This window comes from Leopardus geoffroyi, chromosome B2 (assembly GCF_018350155.1).
Source record: "Leopardus geoffroyi isolate Oge1 chromosome B2, O.geoffroyi_Oge1_pat1.0, whole genome shotgun sequence".
In the NCBI taxonomy this organism is placed as follows: domain Eukaryota; kingdom Metazoa; phylum Chordata; class Mammalia; order Carnivora; family Felidae; genus Leopardus; species Leopardus geoffroyi.
The window spans coordinates 3067776-3092030 of record NC_059332.1 but is presented as its reverse complement, the minus strand read 5'-3'; the positions used below and the strand labels follow the sequence as shown (position 1 = coordinate 3092030).

Here is a 24255-nt window from a genome sequence, read left to right as displayed (position 1 = left end):
CCCTGGCGCCCTGGGGAATGGCGCAGGTGGACTCCTGACAGCGGCGCGTCCCCGGCAGGGACGGGAAGGTCCGTGCGACACGGGTCTTGGGGAATGGCCAAGCTTCCGCCTAAGAAACGGGTACGTTTCCTTAAGAGAACGGCACCTGGCAAGCCACGTGAACAGCACGTGCCCGTGAGGAACGGCTCCCAGAAGCGCTTCCCGGTGAGCAGGTGGAGACCGCGGCCTGTGAGGCCGTTCGGCGGCTCGTCTCCGGCCCCGGAGTCCCAGGGGAAGCCGGGACGTGCTCTCCACGTTGTCACGTCTGCGCGGTAACCAACGGAATGACCAGAACGGCAGTGGCGGGGCAGAGAAGGCAGGCTTGGAGGACCGTGGGGCGTGAGCTCGGGAACTCCCGAGCCTGCACCGCTGGGTTTCCGAGGCGCAGGGCACACCGAGCCATAGGATGAACACGCCCAAGGCCCTACTTGCGTAGACGAGGGAGGTGGGTGAGATGAGGTAAACGGGGCCGAGGTTTAAGAATAGGGAATCTCAGGATGACAGCATCCAAGAGGAGCTAAACAAGATGAGGCTTCAGGGCTGAAAGCACCCCCCCCCCCCAACTTAGTACAGTAGCAGGAAGCTGATTTCACAGGAAGGAAGGACCCAATCAGGCAAACAGGTACAGAGGGCTATAGACCACCACGGGATGATGTCACCCAGAGCGGAGCTAATTAGCAAAAGAAAGGTGCTGGTAGACCCTGAGGTGCAGGCTCTTTCTAGTCCCCGAGACCCAACCTTCCGACCTTCCGCCAGGAGTTTGTTTTGTACGGACCCAAACCCCCTCCCCCCACGCCCATGAGTTAACCTTCACGATTTCATGGATTTCACGGTCTCTTTGTACGTGCCCGTCCCCAGGCTTGTACGCCTCCTGATCCTAATAAAAACGAAGCAAGACCCTTGCTCGGGGCTCTTGTCTCCTCCCGACATTAGCCTCTCTCACATTTTTAATCCTGCATCCGGCTTTCTTGCTAGCCAAGAGAGAACTCCAGGCCCAGGGTCTACGACAGAGAAAGTTCCAGAAGGCCAGACTGAACCGCACCATTCCTACTGCAGAAAGGCATTTGCACTCTACTAGTGTGAAGCTGTGGGCACCGAGCGCAGGACCGCCACACCCCCGTCCGTGGAGAAGTACTCACGCACGCGGACGGGCGGACTGCCACACACCGGGGAGACCGTAGGGATCGTGGCTACGCATCAGGATTCTGCAGAGACCAAGTCACCAAGACAGCCCGGAGGAGACGGCAGAAAGAGGGCAAGGAAGACAATACAAGGACCAGGAGCCACTTCGGTGCAGGTATTGTTACCGCTTCCGATTACCTGTACATTTCTGTAAATCTGTAAACTGCTTTTACGGAGGGAGAAAGTGCCAGGTCCGCAGCTAGGAGGAAGTCTGCTCTGAGGGCCGAAGCGGGCAGGACCAACGGCCAGCTTACAAGATGGCCATCGTCTGGTCACGTCCCAGGAACAAAAGTAAACCAAAGAACGGAGCCAGATATTTCAAGGGACTGTCTTCTACCTACGGACCGGGTCACTGGAACCACCACCTACATGAGCTATGTATGCAGCTCATGTACATGAGACACCAACATGAGGGGTCTAGTATTTTTACCTAAATAAGTCTTTTTGGTAATGACTAAAGCATTTTGTGAAAAGTCTAGGATTTGTCGATACATATTGAAATATTTTTAAATTGCTTTTTCATCTGCTCAAGTTGGAATTTTTAAAAACTTCGTTTTTAATTTGTAATAAAACGTCACCATTTTTTTCCCCAAAAGTTAACAACGTGTAAGCATGACTTAATAAAAGCTTTTTTTTTTTTTAAATCACTTTTCTAAATTGTGTTCCATGAAACCATCTTCTTTTAAAAAATGTATTTATTTTGGGGGCGCCTGGGTGGCTCAGTCGGTTAAGCATCCGACTTCAGCCCAGGACATGATCTCACAGTTCCTGAGTTCGAGGCCCGCGTCAGGCTCTGTGCTGACAGCTCGGAGCCTGGAGCCTGCTTTGGATTCTGTGTCTCCCCCTGTCTCTCTCTGTCTGCCCCTCCCCAGCTCATGCTGGCACTCTGTCTCTGTCAAAAACTTAAAAAAAAAATTTATTTATTTTGAGAGGGAGTGCACACAGGGGACGGGCAGAGAGGCAGAGAGAATCCCAAGCAAGTTTCACAATGTCAGCACAGAGCCCGATGTGGGGCTCAAACTCCCAGAACGTGAGGTCATACCAAGAGTCAGACGCTCAATGGACTGAGCCACCCAGGGGGCCTCTAAGGGAAATATTTTAATTGTGCAGTTTGGAAAGAATTCACTGTTGGGAGGGTGAGGGTTTGAGGAAGAATGTGACATTCTATGCAACCCTGTTGGAAATTCATAATGCCCAACTACGTATTTGAAAATCTGAGTTCTTCTGGCAAGAAACCTGCTAAAATTTTAGATGATCCAACACTTCCCAAATCTGAACACAGAGTACTTTCTTTTCTCCATAAAAAAGAACCCCCACCCCAGCTCACTGACTCTGGAGATCTATCCCTTACCTTGTATGACTAAGTCTGTATATGTTTTCAGGGTCAGATCTCTGAAGAGGTCTCTCTGTGCAGTTGGGAATTCACGGTTTACAAGAAAGTTATTCACAGTCTCAAGGACGGTCTGAGTCGTAGGATCGGAGGCGTAAGGAATAAAACGGAAGACTGCAGACACAGACTCGCTCGTGCAGAGTTTGGCTGGGAAGGCAAGGAGGCAGCCTGGATGGTGGCCGAAAGGATGAACAGTGTTGAGTAAAAGTATTCAGAAATTTAGGTTACTGTTTCCGTTTGAAAGGCCTAGTAATAGAGCCTGTAGATCTAAAAAAAGGGGGAAAAACAACCCTGTAGGGCTGTAAAGCGAGGTGACAGTTAAGAGATCAGAGTCCCAGAGGAGGTGGGGAAAGATGGAACCCACCAGAGTCCAGGTTAAGAGGTTGCCTTCAGAACAAGGCAGGAAGGATGCCTCCTGGGAGAGGAATATAAAACTAGAACAGATGTCGAAAGCCCCAGTGTTCTCACAAAGCCCAAGAGTCCGGATGGATTCTCGTTTCGCCACGGGAGCTGCTTTCAAGAAAAACAGATCTATCTAGATTTCAGCCATAAAAACCTCTTGCCAGGCTGAGGCCTAGAAGTGACGATGCTCTTCCCCCAGGTCCCCAGTACTTACCCCCGCCAGTAGCTCCCAGAACACCGGACTCCACCACCCATGGCTCCGTCCCTTGTTCTAACTGGGAAATCACGTCAGGTTTGGAGACTTGGAGGCCTGCTCACAGGGGGAAAAAAAGGTGTCTGGCTGCAGTAAAAGCCCCGTGGGACAAATCCGACGGCTCTGAACAGCACATAAAGCCTCAGCGGTCCAAATGCCCAGACATGGTTTAATCTGGAAACTGACGTGGGTTCAGAAAAATTACTAGGTTGTACTTCTACCTGCTAGGAGAGTAGAAACCTTTTCAAAACTTAGCAATCTTTGCTTCCTTAACTTCATTAGAGGCAAAAACTTACCGAAGCAGAGAGCCCTCCTCCTCCACACCCACAGACACTTAACTCCGAGAGACCCTTACCTATAGAGACAAGGTGTGTATAATTCTCCAGCGTCACATCCCTGAACAAGTCTCTCTGTACAGGGTCCAGCTGTTTCCATTCCTCCTGGGTAAAATCCACTATCACATCCTTGAAGGTCACGGATTCCTGAAACAGCAAACATATTTCTCCTCAGCCATAATGCATTAACCCAGGGAAAGGGCCAAGACGGCAACACTGACAGAAGCAAGGCGAGACAGTTGCGGGGCCATCTGGAAAAGGACTCTGATGGTTCCTGTTTGTGAAGTGACTATAAAAACGGTACCTCGTTAGTAGGCTCCCTGTGAGATCTATATAAGAAGTCAACGTGACACATTTAGGGTCTGGCATACAATTAGTGGTAAGTCAATGGAGGCCTTTGTTGTGGTCAGTCATCGTCACCTCTGTGTTCTAAGGTCTATCAAGTATTAATAATACACCTACTAACAAAAATGAAATGTTTTACTACCTACAATGTTCAGTAACAATCAAAAATGTTTCTGAAAGAATCTGGGGAGGAGAATTCCCTATCACATCTCAAAGTATACCAAGATGTATACCAAAAGATTAAGATAAATTAAAACTGAGTGGCCGAGTAAGGAATAAAACTCAATGTAGCAAAACAGTCCAAAAACGGACCCATGGTTATAAGAACTGAATATATGGATTAAGCAACCATCAAATCAGTTTGAAAAAGCTGAATTAGTCACCAAACGGTGTCATAACAGTGACTGTCCAGAGAAAAAAATGAAGGTGGGTTTCTTCATGGCACACAAATATTTCTGTTGAGTCGAAATTCAATTTTAAGAAAAAACAAAAATAGAATAAGAGGTAGGGTTTATAATCTTGCAGTGTAGAAAGCAAACATCCTAAGACAGACTGACCCATACCGCCACATAAATGTGTAAAACTTCTCAAATAAGCCATAAAAGGCAATATTCTGAGATCCCACAAATAGCAAAAGAAGCCCGATGAACCCACATCAATAAAAAAAAAAAAAGCCAACAACCCAAACAGGCAATTCACCCGACAGTGTTAAATAAGCCATGAAAAAATGCCCCACTCCACCGCCACTACGGTGGGAGGAGCTCAGGCCGGCTAGCGCCGCGGGCAGCGCGCATGTGCAGCTTGGCAGGGACACGCGGTCTGTCTCCGGGGCAATCTGACGGGATCCATAGAACTCTAAATGCACGTATCCGTGAATCCAGCGTTATTGCTTGTAGGAATTTATTCTCCAGAAACACCTCGGATGCAAAGACATACGCACCAGTCCCCTCGCAACACCGTGGAGGGAAAACAAGCAAACTTAAATGCCCATTTATGGGACAGTGCTTACAGACTTTGTGGTGTATCCGTGCTACGCACTTGACTCGGACTTTTAAATGAAGCAGCTCGATGTGCGCTAATTAGGAAATGACGTGTGATACGAAGATCAGTATACATGGCCTGATCCTGGTTCTGTTCTTATGAATAGGAAAGTTCTATGTAAATGACAGAAAAAAACCTACAAGACGACACAACCAAATATCAGTGGCGCTGTGTGGTGGGACTCGGAGGCAGTACGGGGGACGTCCTACTTTTGTCTTTATTCTGCATTTGAAATCGGGTGAGTTAATTTGGTTTGAAACTGATAACTGTTGAGATTTCTGCCTCTAACCACAGCAGAGTGACCGGACGGGCTCTCCCGGTGCAAGCGAGCCCACGCCCCGAAACAAACACGCTGCCACTTGAACAGCAGGCAGACGGAGAGAGGGGAGCCGATCACCTGAGCCCCGCACCCCCTCGTTTCCGGCCCGGAGGCGCTAGGGACCCACAGTAGGAGGCAGGGCCCATCCCCGACGGGCGTCTCCCCGAGACCACGCCGGAGGCTCAGGACTGCGCGCGGAGGAACGTGCACGTTATGGCGTCAGCTCTGTCACACGGGCAGCTGCCGCGGTGACAGAGCCAGAGTGGAGGGACGCGCACACTCCACTCCCATACCGTTCCGGCACACTCCAGGAGCGAGGCCAGAGGAACAGTGGCAGGTCTGGGCTGTTCGGCCCTTGCTAAGCTGCAGGGACACGTGAACAAGCCCTGGAAACGAATGCCTGGGAGTCCCCGACGGCGGTGTTACCGTGTGCCTACGTGCCACGTCCCAGACCTGTCCGCACGTGAAGACACGCGCACACGGTGCCCACTTTGGGGTCTGCGCCACAGCCGCTCAGAGCCGCTCAGGACTCCAGCAGGCTTCCCGTCTCCTCCCCTGTCCGTGCGTCCCCTGTCCGTGCGTCCCAGCTGGAAAGGAACTGCCTCTGCATGACCGTCGCAGAGGGAGGACTCGGAAGCGTGTACCTGATGTCTCTGGATTCCGCTTGTGATCTTTTCCCTTCTCACGCTGTTTTGTGTCCTTTGTTGTAATAATCTTTAGCCCTGAGTCTTGCCACCGAGTTGGGCGAGTCATTCTGGCAAATCACTGAATTCAAGGGTGGTCGTGGGCAGCCCGATAAATGGACCCAGAGTAAGGCTAGGCTAGACCAGCCTTAAGAAAGCTTAGGGATCAAAAACAAACCGCAAGGGGCACCTCGGGGGCTCAGTCGGTTAAGCGTCCGACATCAACTCAGGTTATGATCTCACAGTTTATGGGTTTGAGCCCCGGGTTGGGCTCTGTGCTGACAGCTCGGAGCCTGGAGCCTGCTTTGCATTCTGTGTCTCCCTCTCTCTGCCCTTCCCCTGCTCCTGCTGTCTCTCTATCTGAAAAATAAACAAACATCAAAAAACCCCACAAAACTTCAAGAAGATCAAGCTGTGGTCCAGATGAGAGTAACAAGACTGGATTTACACTCCTGCATGAAATAACCAAAAAATCCCAGACAAAACATATGAAACAACAGTTTCCAAGACAGCGAATCTCCTACAACAAAGGACAGCCATCCCTAAGAAATCAGTAAAGCAGTAAGGTGGGCCGTACAGCTGCTCCCACTTCCTGCCTCGAGAGCCCACGGGACAGAGGGCCGCAGAGGAGACAGCAAGCAGAGAAGCCAGAAGAACCGCAGAGGCTCCCGCTTGAGCTTCCAGCAAGTACCCAACCGTGCGTGGCTGCGAAGAGGCCACCGGAGGCAGGGAGAGAATCGCCCGGTACTGGTGTTCAAAATGGGCTGGAAATAGTCTCCATTCCCATCATCAGTCAAAGTGGAAAATTTAATAGTTCATTAGACATTGGGTAGAATATGCAGGAAGGTCGTGTCTCAAGAGTGGCAATAAGTGGCCTTAGACTCTACACTGTCCTGGTTCACCTAACAGACCTTAAAGCAAGATTTGAAAGAAACACTGGTTCGGGCACCATAACTGCATCCCAGAATAAGGCTCAAGGATATTTGACAGGAACACAAAACTATGCAGAACCCAACAAAGTTAAATCAGAGATTTAAATCAGAGATTATGAGGTGTACAGAGCAGCAGGAAAATACAGCCTATAATGAGGAAAATAACCAGTTAAAGCCAACCCGGAACTAACACACATGCTAGAATTAACAGATGAGAAATTAAAAATTATTCTGGCTGTATTCCGTATGTTCAAAAAGCTAATAGAGGCACACGAGACATTTTTTAAATAGACCTAAGTGGAACGTCTAGAGCTAAAAATGAGAATGTCTGGAGATGAAGAACACACTGAATAGCGTTCATGGCAGATTAGGGATGAAGAAGAAAAGATTAATAAATTCAAAGACAATGAGATAAAAACTATCAAAAGTGAAACAGGAAAAAAAACATGTAAAAAGATATAGCTTCAGGGAGCTCTGGGCAACTTCAAGTGGCCCATTACGTGTGTAGCTAGAGTCCCTGAAAAAAGAAGAGGAGAGGAGCAGAGAAAACATTTGAAGAAATACATTTTTTTCTAAACTTGATGAAAATTGTAAACCCACAGATCGAAGAAACTCCATGAACTCCAAGTATAAGAGACACAAATCTACATTGAGACACATCTTAATTAAATAGCTCAAACCCAGTGATGGAGAAAATCCTGAAAAACAGGGCACATGAATAAATATAAAGGAACAGAGAAATGACAGCAGCTTTTTCGATGCAAGCAGTGCACAGAGGAGAAAATGAAGCAACAACAGCATAGAACCGAATAGACAGTGTAGAGAGGAGAACGGTCAATGTAGAACCGAAAAACAAAGGCACAATAAAGACTTCTTCAGATATAAAAACTTGAAGGAATTCCGTGGCTACAAAGGTGCTCTGGGAAATCTTAAGACCTTCATGCAGAAGAAGAAACACCAGATGAAAATAAGGGCCTACACCAAGGATTCTCAACCTTGTCGTTACTGATATTTTGGACCAGATCATTCTTTTAAATAATCCGGGGGGGAAGGGGCATCACTGCATGAACCCACCGGATGCCAACAGCACTTCCCACTGAGTCAGGACAACCAAAACGTCTCCTGACATTTCCGAATGTCCCAGGGGTCAAAATCACCATAATTGTGAATCACTGATGTACATCATAAAGGATGAAAAACACTAGAAATAGTAGTTGGGTGGATAAATATATATAAATTTTCCATACTATTTTTTCCAGCTCTTTAAAAGGTAATTGCTTAAACAAAAATAAGTATTGTGGGATTTATAACAGGTGTACAAGTAAAACGCGTCTGGGGCGCACCTGGGCGGCTCAGTCGATTAAGTGTCTGACTCTTAGTTTTGGCTCAGGTCATAGTCTCATGGTTCGTGAGTTCGAGCCCCCAGCCGGGTTCTGCGCTGACAGCGCGGAGCCTGCTGAGGATTCTCTCTCCCTCTCTCTCTGCCCGTCCCCAGCTCATGCTCTCTCAAAAATAAACATTAAAAAAATATTAAGAAAAAAATAAAATTTCTTGAAAAACAAACATATGGCGATAACTGCATTACAAACTGGGAGGAGTGGACTGGAAGTGCACTACTGGAAGGTTCTTACATTATTCCTGAAGAGGAGCCTCGCCTGAAAGTAAATGGCAATAAATGTGTATACCTTAAGCAACAGATAAAATAACCAAGGGTTAGGCTAGTAAGCTAGTGAAGAAAACACACTGGAATCCTAAGCAATATTAAGTTTCCAGAAGAAGGTACAGATAGAGGAAAAAGGGAATGAAGGCAATACAAATAAGAAAAAAAAGCTAGACGACAGACTTACACCAATCACTTCAACAATCACATTAAATGTAAATGTATCACATTAGATATAAAATCACATTAAATAAATAGTCTAAACACCCCAGCGAAAAGGCAGATTGCCTGACTGCACAGAAAATGCAAAACCCAATGAACTACATGTTGTCTATAAGTAACTCACTTTGAATAGAAAGACACAAGTAAAGTAAAAGCAAAGGATGAAAAAAGCTACACTACGCTGACACCAAGCAAATATGAAAGTAAGTTTCGAGACAAACAGTATTACCAGGCATAAAAAATAAAAAGTTCATTTCTCAATGATAAATAAGGTCAGGTGATTAAGAGGACATAACAATCCTAAATGTTTACACACCTAGAAGCAGCTTCACAATACATGAAGGAAAAGCCGATGGAATTGCAAGGAGAAATAGACAAATCTATATAATAACAGCCCCAAATTTCACTATCCCTATCACAACATTTGATAAAACAAGTAGAAAATCAGTAAGGATACAAAACACTTGAGGGGCGTCTGGGTGGCTCAGTCTGTTAAGCGTCTGACTTCGGCTCAGGTCATGATCTCGCCATCCATGAGTTCAAGCCCCAGGTCAGGCTCTGTGCTTTCAGTTCAGAGCCTGGAGCCTGCTTCGGATTCTGTGTCTCCCTCTCCCTCTGCCCCTTCCCTGCTCACACTGTCTCTTCCTCTCTCAAAAATAAAAAAAATATATATTAAAAAAAAACCCACTTGAACAACAATCAACTTGACCTAAATGACACGTGTGGTATATGGAATAGTGGCCCTCCCAAAGATGTCCACATCCTAATCCTTAAAACCTATGAAATTATTATCTAATTACAAGAGACACTGCAGAAGCCGATCACGGTGGGGAAATATCCCAGAATGCCTGAGGGGCCCAAGGTAATCAAGAGTCCTTACAAGAGGGAGGCAAGAAGGTCACAGGGCAGATGTGAAGAGGGAAACAAGTCAGAGTCGCAGAGAGGTCTGCAGATGGAGGAAGGGGACACAAGCCAAAGAATGCAGGCAGCCTCGAGAAGCTGGAAGAAGGGAACAGATTCTGCCCTAGAGCCAGCCTTCAGAGGATGCAGCCCAGCCTACTGACCCCTGCAACTAAGCCAGTAAATGTGTGGGTTCAAGCCACTAAGCTTGTAAAAGGAAACAAATACATTCTTAGAACCCTCCACCCAACAACCTGAAAAAATACACATTCTTCTCAAGTGCTCACTGCTCATTTACCAAGACAGACTATAACGAGAACAAAAGTCTCAGATTCAAAAAGATTCAGTCATACAGAGAATGTTCTCTGGTTGGGTATCTTCACTGTCTTGACTGTGGTGATGGTTTCTTTTTTTTTTTTTTTTTTAATTTTTTTTTTTTTTCAGCGTTTATTTATTTTTGGGACAGAGAGAGACAGAGCATGAACGGGGGAGGGGCAGAGAGAGAGGGAGACACAGAATCAGAAACAGGCTCCAGGCTCTGAGCCATCAGCCCAGAGCCTGACGCGGGGCTCGAACTCACGGACCGCGAGATCGTGACCTGGCTGAAGTCGGACGCTTAACTGACTGCGCCACCCAGGCGCCCCAACTGTGGTGATGGTTTCATGAGTGCACGTGTACGTCAAAACTTATCAAGTTATGCACTTTAAATATACAGTTTATTATGATATCATTCACCAATAAAAAATAAAGACCTACCAGAGTCTTTGAGTCTGAGCTCAAAGTAGGAAGAACTGGGGTCATTTCTTTGACGATTACATAGTGGGACAAGAAGTAGGGGAAAAAAATCTAAGAAAAAGGAGCCTGATTAAAGGGGGGCTTGAGGTTAATGACACCTGGTGGAATAATGGTTACCTTTTTCCCCTAGATTCTCAGTTACTGTTTTTTCTTAAAACACTGTCCTGTCCAATCCCTCCTCAGAAACCACTAATGGTTCATGAATGGCCTACAGAATAAAGCCTTCAACACCTCATCTAGACATCAGAGGCTTGTCCTGTTCCAACTTCTTCAACCATTCGTTTACCATCTGCCCAGAGAAACCAGCTCCCACAATCTTCATGAACCCTATGTGACACCTTTCTTACTTGTGAACCTTTGCTCAAAATCTTCTCCATACCGAGGGGCGCCTGGGTGGCTCAGTCGGTTAAGCGTCCAACTCCTGATTTCAGCTCGGGTAACCATCTCACGGTGCATGAGTTCCAGCCCCGCTGACAGCACACAGCCTGCTTGGGATTCTCTCTCTCTGCCCCTCCTCCACTCACTGACTCTCTCTCAAAATAAATAAATAAACATTTAAAAAAATATATCCAAATGTCACCCATCCTTTTACAAGTAGCACAAATCCCTTATCCCCCGGGAAACTCTCCTGACCCCGCCAGACCACACACTTTTTGCATTCTCTATTTTCATGGTACTCATTTAACCCGTTTTATATTTACCTGTTCTGGTTTTTAGCGGTCATTTGGCCTATTCAAGTTAAGGATCAAGTCAAGACTTGATCATCTTTTGCTCTCTCTCTGTTGGAGCATGACAAGATACGAAGCAAGAGGTTAGGTCGCAAACGTGTCAGTCAAGCTGGAGAGGCAGAGGTCCGAGCAAGGTCACTGGGCAGGTGGGAGCCCAGAATGAATTCCCAACATTGGCTTTTAAATGAACATACCCCACAGCAAAAAATACACAATCCACTCGAAGGACTAGAATGGCATTTGGGATAATTCCGACTTACGTGAAAACTGGCTGGTGGGAGGAGAGTATGTCCCCCTGGGAGAAGGGTGGACTCCGAAGAGGTCGGATCTGGAGAAGAAAAAATCAGTGAGTCGTGTCAACATTAGCTGGTCCCTGCAATCTTAAATCCAGATTATCTTTCTACGTGAGAATAGCAGGAACTATTATGCCATTTCCTTTACTTCTCAGAATCCAAAAAAAGAAACAAGATAAATGCTGACTAGCGCCGTGGCACCCTCATCGGTGGGCTCGGGAGGTAAAGCATTACTCTCACAGTTCTGTCTCTAGACTTAACAGCATCATTCAACTCAATCTATGTTCCCTGTTAAGTGAGGCAAAGTATTTCTGCTGCCTTCTCTGCTACATCCAACATCTGAATAAAAAATGATTCCCAGGGGCACATGGGTGGCTCAGTTGGTTGAGCATCTGACTTTTGATTTCGGCTCAGGTCACGATCTCGTGGTTCATGAGTTCGAGCCCTGCATGGGGCTCCGCCCAGACAGCGCAGAGCCTGCTTGGGATTCTCTTCCTCCCTCTCTTGCTCAGAAATATATGAACATTTTTTTTTTTTAATGAAAAAAAGATACGATTACTTCCCAGGCCCTTTGAAACCCTGCTAATAATGAAAATTAAATATCACAATGGCATATATTAGTCATACTACCTACCCGCTAGATTGTCTAAAAATTAAACAGACCTGGTCAGTACTAACTGCGGCAAGGACATAGAGAAACTGGAACTTTTGTGCAGTTGCTTGTAAATTTATCAATCACATAGAAAAAGTGGCAGGTATATACTGACTTTAAAAAAAATTTTTTTTTTCAATGTTTATTTATTTTTGGGACAGAGAGAGACAGAGCATGAACAGGGGAGGGGCAGAGAGAGGGGGAAACACAGAATCAGAAATAGGCTCCAGGCTCTGAGCCATCAGCCCAGAGCCTGACGCGGGGCTCGAACTCACGGACCGCGAGATCGTGACCTGGCTGAAGTCGGACGCTTAACCGACTGCGCCACCCAGGCACCCCATACTGACTTTAAACATGTTCGTTGTGAATTCAGCAATTCCACTCGTGTGCCTACAATCATTGAAGTGAGGGCTTACAACCACCTAAACACTTGTACAGGACTGTTCATAGCAGGTTTACTGATGATAGCCCCAAAGCGGAAATAACCCAAACATCTTTCAACATGAATAAACCATGACATTTTCATACAACAGAATATTATTCAACAATATAAAAGAACGAGCTGTCGATATACCAAATAACATGGATGTAACTCATAATGCTGAGCAAAACAAAAACATAAAAAGACACATACTATATAATTTCACTTAAATAAAAAAAAAAAAAACAGACCAAACTGGTCTATGGTAATAGAACAGTGATTACCTCTGGAGGGATAACAACTGGGCAGGAGCACAAGAGAAACTTCTGGGGCATCGGAAACATTCTATATCTTAATGTGGTGGTTGATTACACTGGTATATGATACATAAAAATTAATCAAGCACTATACTCTAGGTTTGTGCACTTTATGTATATAAGTGATATGTCAACAAACAAACACATTGCTCTTGGGGAGGTCTATTCAGAGTAATGGTTACCAGGGAAGCCCGGTTCTCAGAAAACAGAGGAAGCAACAAAAGGAACTGCTTATTATTCTAGACCTAAATTTGATCAGTGAGGGAAAACTGATCTGTAATAGAAATTTTGAGGAAAAAAAAATGAAGATGTGATTTTATAGTTTTTATTGAAACTTTTTTATGTTTACTTTTTGAGACAGGGGTGGGGAAGGGGGAGTAAGAGAGGGAGACACAATCTGAAGCAGGCTCTGGGCTCTGAGCTGTCAGCACAGAGCTGATCTGGGGCTTCAACCCACAAACCCTGAGATCCTCACCTGAGCTGAAGCTGGATGCTTAACTGACTGAGCCACCCAGGCGCCCCAAGAGTTTTTTTTTTTTTTTTTTTTAAGTTTTTTTCTTTTATTTAGTGTTGCTGATAACAATTCTTGTTTTTTTAAGTTTACAGCCAAATTAGCGTATAGTGCAACAATGATTTCTGGAGTAGATTTCTTAGTGCCCCTTACCCATTTAGCCCCTCCCCTCTCCCCCCTCCCACAACCCCTCCCATAACCCTCAGTTTGTCCTCCATATTTAAGATTCTCTTATGTTTTGTCCCCCTCCCTGTTTTTATATTATTTTTGTTTCCCTTCCCTTACGTTCAACTGTTTTGTCTCCTAAAGTCCTCATATGAGTGAAGTCATCTGATTTTTGTCTTTCTCTAATTTTGCTTAGCAAAATACCCTCCAGTTCCATCCACGTAGTTGCAAATGGCAAGATTTCATTCTTTTTGATTGCCGAGTAATACTCCATTGTGTGCATATATCTATGTATACATGTACCACATCTTTATCCATGCATCCATCCATGGACAGAAGGAAATGACCATGTACAGCTATGTACCCAAAACTTTAGAGAAACAGAAATGAGAAACATGGGTAAGATGCTTTTGATTTCAAGTAACAGAAACCCACAGAACCAACACCAGTGACACCTGTAGAAAGCAAGTATGTGCCTGGCAACAGCAGATGCTCACTACATGTTACAGGTATCAGGACTATAAGGGACGGAGGTTCATGAAAAGTAATCCTAACTAAACAACTGAAAAATCCCAAAAAGAAAACAAAAGGCAACGACTTACAATGAAATTACTCTGGCAATGATTCTGAGGAACTCAGAATTAAAAAGAACGTTCATAAAAGATATGATAGGCAGAGAACTGAGGAGAAGGATGTCATCAACGTGGCAGAGTAAGAATTTTCTATCATCTTCCCTCAAAGAACACGATTCAGACAATCACCCAGGGATGGTTCACAGTGGTCTGTGTGGAAGTCCAGGAGCCCAACAGAGAAGCTTCAGCACATCCAGGACCGGATGCTCCGAAGATGCAAGAGGCAGTTTTACTTTATCTGCATCACCCCCCACCCCCCAGCCCCCACCCCCAAGGTGGTAAAGCTCAGGGCCGAGAGACCTTCAAGGCCCTTTATTTCTCCCACAGGGGAAAGTGAGACTGTGAGAATATTCAGCTTCCCACCAACAAGAACCACTTCCTTCCCACCCAGCCAGAGACCGTGTGACTGGGGGACAGGGAGCAGCTGAGAGAACAGGAGTCGGTGCTCTCAGAGGGAAATGAAGGACCGCAGCTACTACAAGCCACTTCATGGGCCCTCAGGAAGCCAACCCACTGGGGATGCTCCAGCTGCAGACACCCCCAACTAGCCCATGGGCACCCCCAGTGCCCTGCATACCTCCCCACAACACCCCTGGCCCTATGGCTGGCTCCCTATGGACACTCCTGATGGAGGGGAGAGCGAGACTTTGTAGACAACTAGTGAGCACATGCAGAGGGCCGACCTGACCCTGCAGGGCTGAGAGAAAGCACTAAGCCCCGAGCATTCAGCACCACCAAGGAGAGCAAATGGGAGTCTGTCGGCACTCGGCCTGGCTTTGCAGGACTGAGAGAAGGCACACAATTTTAAGAATTCCCAGCCAAGAGGGAATAAGAAATGTGGGGCAGAGAAAGCCTCAGAATCCCTGACAGAAGGTACTTTTTTTTCCTGAAACCAGTAAGTAAAGACAGGAGAAGGCGACTACTTCAAATGCAAAGATGGAACACCAGATTTCAAGAAACACGAAAAACCAAGAAAACAGGACACCACTGAAGGAACATAATTTTCCTTTAGCTAACCCCAAACAAATGGAGATTTATGACTTACATGACAAAAAAAATAATAATTCAAAATAATTGTTTTAAAGGTGTTCAGTGAGCTAGAAGAAAACACAGAAAAATATTTAAATTAAATTAGGAAAACAATACATAAAATTAGAAGTTTAGCAGATAGACAGACATCATTAACAAAAGGCAAAGCAAAACAAAACAAATTTTAGAGCCAAAGAACATAATGAATGATATGAAAAATGCAATGGAAGGGGCGCCTGGGTGGCTCAGTTGGTTGAGCGTCCGACTTCGGCTCAGGTCATGATCTCATGGTCTGTGAGTTCGAGCCCCGCGTCGGGCTCTGTGCTGACAGCTTGGAGCCTGGAGCCTGCTTCAGATTCTGTGTCTCCCTCTCTCTCTGACCCTCCCCCATTCATGCTCTGTCTCTCTCTGTCTCAAAAATAAATAATAAAACATTAAAAAAAAAAAAATGCAATGGAAGACACCTATTGCACACTGGACCATGGAGAGGAAAGAACCTGTGAGGTAGAACACATGTCATTTGAAATTATCCATTCAGGGATATCCGGGTGGCTCCATCAGTTAAGCGTCCGACTTTGGCTCAGGTCATGATCTCATGGGGAGTTAGAGCCTCATGTCAGGCTCTGTGCTGATAAGAATCTGCTTCAGATTCTGTATCTCCCTCTCTCGGCCCCTCCTCCACTCACTCCCATCTCTCTCTCTCTCAAAAATAAGTAAACATCGAAATTATCCATTCAGAGGAAGATAAAGGAAAAAAAGAATGCCTATGAAAAACAATCTACACATTAGTGGAGTCCCAGAAGAATAAAGGAAATAAGGAACAATAATAACTAACAATTTCCCAAATCTTGGGAGAGACTAACACCTCCAAGTTCATGAAGCTCACAGGTCTCCAAATAATTTCAACTGAAAAAAATCTTCTCTAAAACACATAATGATAAAACTGTCTACAATCAAAGACAAAGAGAAAATTATAAAAGTAGGAACAGGGAAAAAAAAATTTTGTTCACATTTAAGGGAAGTCCTGGGAAGGCTACTGGCAGATTTCTCAGCAAAAAAAAAAGTGCAGCCAGCACAGAGTGGGATAATATATTCAATGTGCTAAAAGAAAAAAACTGCAAACCAAGAATACTTTACCCAGCAAAGCTATGCTTCAGAAATGAGGGAGAGATAAAGACTTTTCTATACAACACAAGTTGAAGGAGTTCATCACCTCTAGAGTTGTTTTACAAGAAATGCTGAAAGGCATCATTCAAGGTGAAGTAAAAGTATACTAATTAATAACATGAAACATGAAATTACAAAACACACTGGTAAATGGGGCACCTGGGTGGTTCAGTCGGTTAAGCATCCAACTTAGGCTCAGATCATGATTTCACGGTCCGTGAATTCAAGCCTCGCGTCAGGCTCTGTGTCGATATCTCAGGGCCTGGAGCTTGCTTCAGATTCTGTGTCTCCCTCTCTCTCTGTTCCTCCCCACTCACACTCTGTCTCTCTCTCTAATATAAATAAGGAAAAATTAAAAACAAAAAAACCCAACACACTGGTAAAGATAAGTATATAGTCAAATTCAGAACACTAATACTGTAATATGGTTGTGTGTTCAACATTTAATTCTTATATGAAGGTTAAAGGACAAAACGTTAACTACAATAATTTATTAATAGACACAGAATATAAAAAGATGTAAACTGTGATGTCAAAGACAGATAATAGGAAGGGCAGTAATAAGATAGAGTTTTTGTATGGAATCGCAGTTTAGTTGGTTATCAGCTTGAGACAGACTGTTTTATCTCTAAGATGTTTTCTGTAGGCCCCAGGATAACCACAAAGCAAAACTTACAGTAAATACACAAAAGTTAAAGAAATCAAAGCATACCACTATGGAAAATGATCAGTTCACAAAGGAAGACAGCAAAAGAGGAAGAAAGGAGCCAGGGAAGTACAAAACAGCCGGAAAAAAAAAACAAAAAAACCTAATAAGGCAATAGTAGGTCTTCACTTAAATGGACTAAATTCTCCAGTCAAAAGGAACACAGTGGCTGAATGGATAAAGGAAAATAAGACCCAACTGATATACTGCCTTATAAAAGACTCACTTCAATTTTAAAGGCACACTAGGCTCAAAGTAAAGGGATGGAAAAAGATACTCCATCCAAAAGGAAGGCAAAAGAGAGCAGAGGTAGCTATACATATATCAGACAAAATAGACTTAAAGTCACAAATTGTGAAAAGAGACAAAAAGAGCCATTATATAATGATAAAGGGGTCAATTCATGAAGAGGATATAATAATTACAAATACATACTAACATCAAAACTCCTAAACTTATTAAGCAAATACTAACAGGTTTCAGGGGGGAAATAGACAACAATGCATAATAGTAGAAGACTTCAGTACCCCACTTTCAGCAATGAGTAGCGCATCCAGACAGAAAATTAACAAAGAAACACTGGACTTGAACCTACTTTAGACCAAATGGACCTAAAAGACATACATACAACATTCTATCCAACACCACCAAATACACATTCTTCTTGAGGACACAAGGGGCATTCTCCAGGATAGATCATATGAAAAATCACAAATCAAGTCTTGGTAAATGTAAGAAGACTAAAATCATACCCACTATCTACTCAAACAATAATATGAAAAGTGGAGGTCATTCAAAAATACGTGGACACAGGGGTGCCTGGGTGGCTCAGTCAGTTAAGCATCTGACTCTTGGTTTCAACTCAGGTCATGATCTCATGGTTTTGTGAGTTCGAGCCCACATTGGGCTCTGCGCTGATGGTGTGGAGCCTGCTTTAAATTCTGTTTCCCCGTCTCTCTGTCCCTCCCCTATGTGCGTGCATGCACGTTTTCTCTCTCTCTGAAAAGAAATAATAAACAAACTTAAAAATATATATATGTGAACACAGGGCTGCCTGGGTGGCTCAGTCAGTTACGTGTCTGACTTCGGCTCAGGTCATGATCTCACGGTTCATGGGGTTCAAGCCCAGCGTTAGGCTGTGCTGACCGCTTGCTCAGAGCCTGGAGCCTGCTTCAGATTCTGTGTCTCCTTCTCTCTCTGTGCCCCTCCCCCGCTCGTGCTCTTGTCTCTCAAAAATAAATGTAAAAATAAATAAATAAATAAATAAATAAATAAAATAAAATAAAATATGTGGACACAAAACAACATATTCCTGAGCAACCAAAAGAGTAAAAGAAGAAACCAAAAGGGAAGTCAAAAGATATCTCGAAACAAATAAAAATGGAAACAAAATATCAAAACTTATCAGATATAGCAAAATTAGTTCTAAGAGAGAATTAACGCTAAATGTCTACATTAAGAAAAAAGAAAGTTCTCAAATAAACAACCTAGCTCTGCACTCAAGGAACTAGAAAAAGAACAAACTGAGTCCCAAGTTAGCAGAAGAAAGGACATTACAAAGATCAGAGCAGAAGTAAATGAAATAAACACCAGAAAAATAATAGAAAAGATCAATGAAACTAAGAGTTGGTTTTTTGAAAAGGCACACAAAATTGAAAAACCTTTAGCTAAACTAAGAAAAAAAGAGAAAAAGCTTAAATGAAAGGAAGCATTAACACAGAAATTGATACCACAGAAATCTGATCCACAGAAAGGATCACAAGAAACTACTGTGCCATCAGAATGGATAACCTATATCAGGGCATCCGGCTGGCTCAGTTGGTTGAGCATCTGACTCGAATTCAGCTCAGGTCATGATCTCAGTTTGTGAGACTGAGCTCCATGTTGGGCTCTGAGTTGACAGTACAGATCCTGCTTGGGATTCTCTCTCTCCCTCTCTGTCCCATCCCTGCACACACTCAACTCTTTCTCTAAATAAATAAATTTTAAAAAATGGATAACCTATAAAAAATAAATTCTTGGAAACATACAACCCAATAAAACTGAATCATGAAGAAACAGAATATCTGAACAGACCAACAAGGAGTAAGGAGATTGAATCAGTCATCAACCTTCCCCCCAAACAGACAAGCCCACTGTTTCACTGGTGAACTCTACCTAATACTTCCAACAATTTTTAACACCAATACTTTTCAAACTCAGCACCATATATAACGAACCTACTCATCATACTCACTGGTAAACATTCAAAGACTTCCCTTTATGATAAGGGACAAGAGGAGGGGCCCACTCTCACCTTTTCTATTTAACATAATACTAGAAGTCCTAACCAGAGTAATTAGACAACAAAAAGAAATAAAAGGTATCCACATTAGAAAGGAAGAGGTAAAATTATGTTTGCAGATGACATGATATTATATAGAGAAAAGCCTAAAACTCTACCAAAACCACTGTTAGGCATTAGTGGTATAGTGGTGAGCATAGCTGCCTTCCAAAAACACTGTTAGAACTAATCAACAAATTCAGCAAAGTTGCAGGATACAAAATCAACATACAAAAATCAGTCGTGTTTCTAAACACTAAAAATGAAGTATCTAAAAAAGAAAAAAAGAAAAGAAAACAATCCCATTTAGAATAGCATCAAAAACAATAAAATAAAATACTTAGGGATAAATTTAACCAAGTAGGTGAAAGATCTCTACTCTGAAAACTACAAAACACTGATGAAAAAAAAATCACAGAAGACACAAATAAATAGAAAGGTATCCCATGTTCATGGATCAGAAAAATTTCTATTGTTAAAATGTCCATAATACCCAAAGCTGTCTACCGATTCAATGTAATCCCTATCAAAATTCCAATGGCATTTTTCAGAATAATAGGAAGAAGAATCCTAAAATCCATACGGTACTACAAAAGACACCCAAAAGACAAAGCAATCCTGAGAAAGAAGAACAAAATAGGATGCACCACACTTTCTGATGTCAAACTATATTACAAACCCATAGCAATGAAAACAATATGGTGCTAGCATAAAAAGAGACACAAACTAATGGAACAGAATTGAGAGCCCAGAAGTAAACCTTCTTATGTTTAGCCAATTCATATTTGACAAGGGACCCAAGAATACCCAATGGGGAAAGAATGGTGGAAGAATAGTCTCTTCAAAAAATGGTGGTAAGATGGGGTGCCTGGGTGGCTCAGTCGGTTAAGCATCCGACTTCGCTCAGGTCATGATCTCACGGTCCGTGAGTTTGAGCCCCGCGTCGGGCTCTGTGCTGACAGCTCAGAGCCTGGAGCCTGTTTCAGATTCTGTGTCTCCCTCTCTCTCTGCCCCTCCCCTGCTCATGCTCTGTCTCTCTCTGTCTCAAAAATAAATGTAAAAAAAAAAAAAAAAAAAAAGTCTTTCAAAAAAAAATGGTGGTAAGAAAATTAGATATAATTACATGTAGAAGAATGAAAATGAACCCTGTTATATACCAATCATGAAAATTAACCTGAAATAGATTACAGATTTAAACAAAACCTAAAACCTAAAAGTCCTAGAAGAAAACTTAGGAGGAAAGCTCCTTGACACTAGTCTTGGCAATGATCTTTTCAACATGACATCTAAAGTACAAGCAACATAAGCAAACATGAACTATAGCAAACTAAAAAATTTCTGCAAAGCAAAGCAAAGGAAACCATCAATAAAATGAAAAGGCAACCTATGGAATGAGAGAAAATATTTACACACCACGTATTTGATAGGGGTTAATATCCAAAATATATGTAAGGAACTCATACAACTCAACAGCATAAAAACAAGTAATCCAATTTAAAAATAGGCAGAGGACCTGAATAAACATTTTTCCAAAGAAGATACACAAATGTACCAAAGAGGTACATTAAAAGATGCTCAACATCATTAAGTATCAGGGAAATGCAAATCCAAACCAAGTGAGATATCACCTCACACCTGTTAGAATATTATCAAAAAGACAAAAGATAATAAGTGTTGCTGGATGTGTAGAAAAGGAACTTTTGTGTACTATTAATGGGAATGTAAATTGGTATAGCCACTATGGAAATACATATATCACATTTTCTTTATCCATTCATGTGTTGATGGACACTTAGGTTGTTTCCATGTCCTGGCTATTGTGATTAACACTATAGTAAATATGGGGGTGCAGATACTTCTCCAAGATAGTGATTTCATTTCCAGAAGTGGGACTGCTGGATCATTTGGAAGTTCTATTTTTAATTTCTTGAGGAACCTGTATTGTTTTCCATAGTGATTATATCCATTTACATTTCTATCAACAGTGGTGATATGTGTATATACACACACAATGGAATACTATTCCACCATAAAAAAGAAGGAAATCCTGCCATTTGCAACAACATGGATGGACCTTGAGGACATTAGCTAAGTGAAATAAGACAAAGAAAGACAAGTACTGCATGATCTCACTTATGTATGGAATCTAAAAAAGCGAACACATAAAGACAGTAGAATGGTGGTTTCCAGGGGCTGAGAGGTGGAGGAAATAGGGAGATGCTGCTCAAAGGGTACAAACTTCCAGTTGTAAGTTCTGGGGATCTAGGTACTGCATGGTGACTGTTGTTAACAATACTGTATTATACACTTGAAAGTTGCTGAGAGTGTAAATTTTAAAGGTTCTCACTGCACACGCATACACACATACACACACAGAAGGCAAATACGTGGAGTGAAAGATGTGATAACTAACCCTACTGAGGTAATCACTTCCCAATATATATCAAATCATCACTATGGACAACTTAAACTTACACAATGTTATGAGTCAAGTATATCTAAATATAGCTAGAAAAAAACTTTTTCTCAGAAACATTTTGTAGTTTTAAGTGTACAGAGCTTACACATATTAGATGTATTCCTGTTTCATATGTTTTAATGTTTTGTTTTTTTTTAATGCTCATTTATTTATTTTGAGGAGAGAGAACATGAGCAGGGGAGGGGCAGAGAGCGAGGGAGAGAGAATCCCAGGCAGGCTCCATGCTTGTTCAGTGCAGAGCCAGACACAGGGCTCAGTCTCACAAACCATGAGATCATGACCTGATCCGAAATCAAGAGCTGGATGCTTAACCAACTGAGCCACCCAGGCACCTCTCCCATTTCATATTTTTGATGCTATTGTTATTTTTATGGAATTGTTATTTTTGTTGTAATCTATAATTGTTCTTCGATGATACAAAAAAACAGCTGATGTTTAAAATCAAACTTTTTGTTTTGTTTTGAGATAATTTTAGATAGATATGCACTTGTAAGAAACAGAAGAGATTCTTTGCACTCCTAAAAAAAAAAGAATTGACAATCAATAAGATATATCTCGAACCTGCATAAATAATACAAGAAATATTAAGACTTCTAATGATGTTAAATAAATTCAAAAAAAGAACTGTATGATAATAGGTTAAACCAAACCTGACTTGATGGCCATATCTGAACAATGTAAAGACAGTGACAATACAGAGGAAAGTCTATAATGACAGGTCACAGGGCTCTGTCCTTACTCTGAACCTGTTCAAGGACATGAAGAAAGAAATAAAAGGAATATTCATTAAATATGGCAGTGAGATAAAGTTGGAAAGGACAGTTAAAACACTGAATAAATGGGACACCTGGATGGTTCGGTCGGTAGACCCTGTGCCTCTCGATCTCAAGGTCATGAGTTCGATGTGTGGAGCCTACTTACAACAAATATATGTAAAAACAAAAACAAAAAAAACACTGAATAGATGAAGATTCGTAATTATTCTGACAAGCTGGAAAAACCCCTAAACAATCATATATGTGAAGTCCTGATATTTAAGGATAAAAAACAATTCTCTTACACAGGATGGCATAAATCTACTTCCCTACAGTTATGTAAAAAAGATCTAGGGCTTACAGCACAATATCGCTGATTTTTTTCAAAACAAACGTAACCTGATGCTGCACAGCAGAAATAGAATTCAAACAAATTCGTCCTTTTAGGTGTTTTTCAAAGCATTTGTAAAGAACTATGTTTCATTTCAGGCAGTGCATTTTAAGAAGCATGCTCTCCTGCAGGAGAGTCGAAGAGGTCCAGATGTGTCCTATCAGATCCATCAACGGAGCTGAGACGGTTTTGCTTAGAAAAGAAAAGAATGTGCGAGTAGGAGTTGTAACAGCTGAATTCACATTCTGGAGGGCAGTAATGTGGAAGAGAGAACAGTCTCTTGCTTTCGGAGACTAAGAACTAAGATCCAACACAGAAGTTACAGGGCTGGGCACTTCTGCCTAATAGAAGGAACTAAAAAAAAAGAGCCAACAAGGGACCAGTCTGCACCCAAAATGGAGTTTGACGCCACACTTCGCATAGGCTTGACAGACGGCCATCAGCAAGGGACACTTTAATTCTTGCACTGAAGGGAAGATTACCAAGATTTTTTCTGACTGCAAGTTTACCATTCTAATATTTAAGAAACAGAAGTCACGTGAGGATCACAGACATTCTGAATCATCTCTCCTTCTCATTCCCCAATCCCGAAGCCAGGGAGACTTAACTCTTCCTGCAAGTCTCTCCATATGAATGTAAGACTCTCTCCCCTTGATGTAATGCAGTTTTTCTCTATCCCTAAGATAAGCTCCCCACCCCCCCCCCACCCCCCAACTTCCACCTCGACCAGTGAGTTCTGTCAAGTAGTCGATCTTCCGGTCCTCACTGTTCTTTTGCCTCCATCAGCCCTCTGTCCCCCCTCCAGTCCCCACTACCTTCCATCTCAGGAGCTCATTCCGTTCCTCCGGAGCCTAGACACCAGGATTTCTCAAGCAGCGTCCTTCCAGCGGGGGCCTCGGTCTGGGGGGCTCAGGTGTCCGGCCAGGAGTCTGCGCCGGCTGAGCCCTTACACGGGCGGAGCGGGGCAGCCCTAAAAGACACAGCCCGGGGTCAGCAGCCTGCGTCACAATCGCACCTCTGAGTTTTGCACAGTGGCTAAGAGACCCTTGGAAAAGAGAAGTGCCCGCCGAGAGCCACCAAACAGGCACTCCCGCTGAACAAAAAGAGAGTGGAGCTCGAGTACGCAGGTTCAGCCCCGGATTCAAAAACCCCTTGGTGCCCACCCTGCAGTCTGGCCAGAGGCGCCCC

General features: G+C 43.2%; 1 protein-coding gene across 6 annotated transcripts in view; it reads right to left on the bottom strand.

The window, feature by feature from the left end:
• The window catches only part of ZNF184 (zinc finger protein 184), a 29085-nt gene that overhangs the window by 3465 nt on the left and 1365 nt on the right, over positions 1-24255 (bottom strand). For 3 of the 6 annotated variants that reach the window (XM_045500424.1, XM_045500423.1, XM_045500425.1), the window contains exons 2-5: positions 23883-24037; positions 11487-11554; positions 3622-3748; positions 3228-3323 (exon numbers count right to left, since the gene is read on the bottom strand). In XM_045500424.1, the coding sequence (XP_045356380.1) occupies positions 3228-3323; positions 3622-3748; positions 11487-11554; positions 23883-23889 (298 nt within the window). In that variant the 5' untranslated portion in view covers positions 23890-24037. Of the gene's footprint in view, positions 1-3227; positions 3324-3621; positions 3749-10845; positions 10948-11486; positions 11555-22571; positions 22668-22768; positions 24038-24255 lie in introns of those variants that run through there. The other 3 variants (XM_045500421.1, XM_045500422.1, XM_045500426.1) reach the window with 3 other exon arrangements.